This window comes from Benincasa hispida, chromosome 12 (genome assembly GCF_027475165.1).
Source record: "Benincasa hispida cultivar pf3 chromosome 12, pf3_genome.v1.1, whole genome shotgun sequence".
Taxonomy (NCBI): Eukaryota; Viridiplantae; Streptophyta; class Magnoliopsida; order Cucurbitales; family Cucurbitaceae; genus Benincasa; species Benincasa hispida.
Window position 1 is genome coordinate 86997308 of NC_143489.1, and position 4888 is coordinate 87002195.

Genomic DNA, 4888 nt, shown 5'->3' on the forward strand with positions numbered 1-4888 from the left:
ATATGATATAACTTGAATCCTACTCTTAGATTTAAGCATTAGAGTGTGTCACAAACATTATATCGACATCTAGATTTTTTATTCTGCAGATTACATTCTTCTCCCTTTTAAATTATACTTATTGATGGTATCATGTGAAAGTAGGGTGTATTTTCCCGGTCCAAAATGCTAGTAGAAAATTTGAACAATCTGAGATTTCTTTTTTTTTTTCCTTTTAAATGAAATAGTTGGATAGACGAGCCACTTATATTTGTGGATGCAAGGATAAAATGGTCCATTAATCTAAAAATACTAATATATATATTTTGGTCAATTTTCTTCTTGCTTGAAAATTTTCCAGAACTGCCCCTTTATACTTATACCAAGTTTAAAAACCAAAAACTGATGGCAATTTCGATGGTTTAAGGATCCAGGCGTAATTTCAACCCCCACCACTTCACAGTTTCCGAAAATTTATCCTGTCACACGTGGGTTCCATGGCAAGTCATCAGAAAAAGGAAAACAGAACTATAAAGAAAAAAAAAACGTAAAACGCAATTACAGAAGTCGTTTCAAATTTGCCACCTCATCACTTTCTAATTTTAAAGTTCTTTGAAAGCATATTCAAATTTCATCTCAACGGTTAGATTCTCTGCACCAGAAGCCATTATCTACCGTCCGATCCTCGATCACATTCGACATTTAACATCTCATTCCCATGTCCCATTTCCCAAAATGACCGCTCTCTCTCTCTCTCTCTCTCCCTCTCTCCCTAAACAACCTGAGAAGATGACACAAAATTTCAACGTTTTGCTCCTCTAGAGAGAGCGAGAGTAAGAAAGATAATTGATGGAAGTTTGATTTTTGAACATGTGTTGTTTGTACCTAACTCTCCTTCTTTGTTTGCTTCTTTCTTCCGTGGAACCTTTCTTATAAGCATTTTAAAATTTTTGAATCTCTTTCGACCGTTTCCTCTTTGACAAAGCAAAAATGGCTTCTGGGCTGCTTCCAATTTCTTAAATTTCCCAATCCACCAAAAACTGGGTATTAGAGAGAGACAGGAAGGTATTGATTGAAGGTGAAGGTACTTGTTTCTGATTTCAAAGTTCTCGCAAAGATTATTGCTGTCTCGCCGAGTCTTAAAGGTTAGTTTTTGTTTTTTTGTGTTTTTTTTTTTTTTTTTGTTCTCTTTATGTTCTCTATTTTTCTTCTTTAACTCTGTTTTGCTTCTCGGTCCCTTTCTTTCGTTTTCACTTCCTCTGTTCGATCTGTTTGATTGAAATGGGTTTTCGTAGAAATGTCACATAAATGAATTTGAATGCCTTTAAAGTTTGATTATATTAGTGAAAAGTCAAATCACTTTGAGGGTAATGTTGATTTTGTTACTTTATACTGATTATTTGTTTGGATTTTACTGAAGTTTCCAATAACAAATTAGTAGTATTCTTCTACCAGCTGTAGATTGTGACTCTTTCCCTACCTTCTCTTCAAAGGAAAGTCTCTCTCTCTCTCTCTCTCTCTCTTAAATGGGGCCAAACTGTAAGTATGGCCAAGGTAGCAGCTTTCCCTTTCCCTTGCAAAATGAGGTCCGTTGGATTAAGATCAGTTCCACTCCACCGTCATGCAGAGAATAGAAATTTTGTGGGATTTTGCAATATAATCTTGTGTCGGCTGTTTTCTGTAGAAGGGACTTGTGGGGTGCTTTCTTTGATTCTTCGAAGCTCTTCTCTTTATGCTTTCCCCATTTTGTTTTTGTTTCTTTTTGTTTTAAATTTTTTGATACCTAACTTTAAAGTAATTCCATATAAGTAATTTATAATTTACTTGTCTTATGATTGCAACTGCTCCACTGCCTTTTTCTGATTATTTTTTCTCTCCATTTCCACACATCGTTTCTTTGGCCAAGTTTCTAATTGCTCTGCTGGAGAACTCAGTTCTGATCTGAATTTCTATTTGATTCCTGTTTTCATATCAGAATCATGGTGGAAGAGGGAGGTGTCGATCGGGGTTTGGGCGGGACGGAGGCGGAGGCAGAGTCGGCTGAAGAATGGCTGCTGCAAGCTCAAAAGCTTGTTCCTGCGGCTCTGGAGAAGGCTATGGAGGTTAAGGTGTTTCCAGGGAGGTGGAAGATGATTGTTTCAAAGCTCGAGCAGCTTCCATCACGGTTGTCAGATTTGTCAAGTCATCCTTGTTTTTCAAAGAATGCCCTTTGCAAGGAGCAATTGCAGGCTGTTTTGAACAGCTTGAAGGAAGCCATCGAATTGGCGGAGCTTTGTTTTAGAGAGAAATTTGAAGGCAAGCTTCGGATGCAGAGTGATCTAGACTCGTTGTCTGGTAAATTGGATTTGAATTTGCGTGATTGTGGCCTTCTGATTAAGACGGGTGTGCTCGGTGAGGCTACTCTACCTCTACCTGTGTCGGGTTGTTCGTTGCAATGGGAGTTTACCGACTATAGCAACATAAGGGAACTGCTTGCAAGGCTGCAGATAGGCCATATGGAGGCAAAACATCGAGCTCTTGATAGCCTTGTCGAGATCCTCAAAGAGGACGATGATAATGTTTTGTCTGTCTTTAGTCGTAATAACGTTGCTGCTTTAGTCCAATTGCTCACTGCAACCTCTCTATGTATCAGGGAGAAGACAATCACCGTAATTTGCTTGCTAGCTGAATCAGGAAGTTGCGAACATTGGCTTGTTTCAGAAGGTGTTTTGCCACCTCTAATCAGACTCGTCGAGTCTGGCAGTGCTGTGGCTAAAGAAAAGGCAGTGATTTCGCTGCAAAGGTTGTCAATGTCATCTGATACTGCCCGTGCAATAGTTGGGCATGGCGGGGTTCGACCTCTTATTGAACTCTGCAAGACCGGTGATTCTGTATCACAGGCTGCTGCTGCTTGCACATTGAAGAACATATCAGCAGTACCCGAGGTTCGACAAACCTTGGCTGAAGAAGGGATCATAAGGGTGATGATCAGTCTTGTAGATTGTGGAATTCTGTTGGGATCAAAAGAGTATGCAGCTGAATGCCTACAAAATCTCACTGCTAGCAATGAATCTCTGAGGAGATCAGTCATCTCCAGCGGTGGTCTTCGCTGCATATTGGCATATCTTGATGGACCTCTCCCTCAAGAATCCGCAGTCGGGGCATTGAGGAATTTAGTCAGCTCAGTTTCAATGGAACTTCTGTTGTCTCTTGGCTTCCTCCCTCGTCTAGTACATGTGCTCAAGTCGGGATCACTTGGTGCGCAGCAGGCAGCAGCATCAACAATCTGCAAGGTATGCAGCTCAGCAGAGATGAAGAAGCTAATAGGTGAAGCCGAGTGCATCCCTTTCCTCATTAAACTCCTCGAGGCCAAATCAAACAGCATCCGAGAAGTCGCGGCGCAGGCAATCTCAAGCCTTGTGACCCTTTCGGAGAACTGCAGAGAAGTCAAAAGGGATGAGAAGAGTGTCCCTAATCTCGTCCAACTGCTTGATCCCAGCCCCCAAAACACAGCGAAGAAGTATGCCATTGCATGCCTCGGGTCACTCTCTTCGAGCAGGAAATGCAAGAAGCTGATGATATCGTACGGGGCAATCGGGTATCTGAAGAAGCTATCAGAGATGGACACACTGGGCGCGAAGAAACTGCTAGAGAAACTGGAAAGGGGGAAGTTGAGAAGTCTGTTCAGTAGGAAATAGGGAGAAAAGTGAGCAGGGACTTAAAAGACCCTTTTGGATGTTTTATTAAAAGTTGTTTCATAAGCTAAATGAAACAAGCAAATAGTTTGAGAGGATAACAAACAGAAGGTGGCCAATATCTGGTAAAATATTTCCGATCATCTATGAATATACTTTCCTTGTATGTATGTTTATGGTGTTTGAGGTCTAATCTAATTTGTTACTCTCTTGTATCTGTCCAACCAAGGATGAAGAATATTGAAAAAAAAAGAAAAATAGTATCTTAATTTTTTAGAAATGCTGATAAAAATATTGATGAAATATCACTACTGTATTGAGAAACTTATCAATCTTATAATTAAATTTAGGGGAAAACCAAATTTATTTAATATTATCACATCATCATTGAAACATATGGTTGAAAATTCTGGTTCTATTTCTGTTGAGAATGTAGAAAGAATAAATAAAGAATGACTATAGAGCAGGTTAGATTTGGAAATTTAGGGCCTAAAATATCCTATCAAAATCATGCAGATTAGCATTTTTTTAAATATAAAGATTTGCCCTAATAATTATAGTTTAAGATGTTTATTTGTCAACATGTTTGCTCTTCTCAACCGTTCTTTTTAGTTTTATTCTCAACTCTTTTTTTTCCCTAAAATTTAAAAAGGCTTCCTTATGCAGCAAAATTAAGGTTGGCAAAATTTTTCGTGGGGCAGGAGGCAGGAAATTCTCAGTTTGACTAGAGATGGGTCAAACCAGGGACCCAAACTGGGGATGGGGAGGGTATCTCCGGCCCGTCCCCAACCTCGACCCCGTCCCGGTTAGATATATATAAGTATTTATTTTTTTTACATTTAGCCTAGTTTTTAATTTACTTAATTCAAGTCTAACTAAATTGTCCAAGCTCAAACCAAAGAGAATTTTAGGAATAGAAAATTAAATAATAAAAAAAAGCGTACCCATTTGGAAAGTAGGGACGGGATGGGGATGGGGTAAAATCCCCCATCGGGGACGGGAATGGGAAACCCTCCCCTGTCCCGCATCAGTCCATTGTCAACCCTCACAAAAATGGAGAAGGACTAACTAGTAATTAAAGAGAATTTTCTTTTCTATGTACAACAAGTTAGAGTGTACTTTTATAATTAATCTGAACATAATTGATCAAGAGATTAAATATTCAAATTCTTCACTTCCACATGTTGAAGTCACACAAGATAATATTGATTAAAAGAATGTAGAATGTAAGTGAC

At 39.0% G+C, this 4888-nt stretch overlaps 1 protein-coding gene across 3 annotated transcripts; it reads left to right on the forward strand.

Moving 5' to 3' along the window:
• The first annotated feature begins 711 nt into the window (after positions 1–711).
• LOC120068856 (uncharacterized) lies at positions 712–3977 on the forward strand. Of its 3 annotated transcripts, none has more exons than XM_039020499.2 (2): positions 712–1124; positions 1955–3977. In XM_039020499.2, exon 2 carries the CDS (start codon positions 1959–1961, stop codon positions 3654–3656), a length of 1698 nt encoding a protein of 565 aa, XP_038876427.1. In that variant the 5' UTR covers positions 712–1124; positions 1955–1958; the 3' UTR covers positions 3657–3977. The 3 variants fall into 3 exon arrangements, with proteins under 3 accessions (XP_038876427.1, XP_038876426.1, XP_038876428.1); XM_039020498.2 differs by lacking the exon at positions 712–1124 and adding an exon at positions 1444–1565; XM_039020500.2 differs by lacking the exon at positions 712–1124 and adding an exon at positions 1531–1677.
• Positions 3978–4888: the final 911 nt, after the last annotated feature.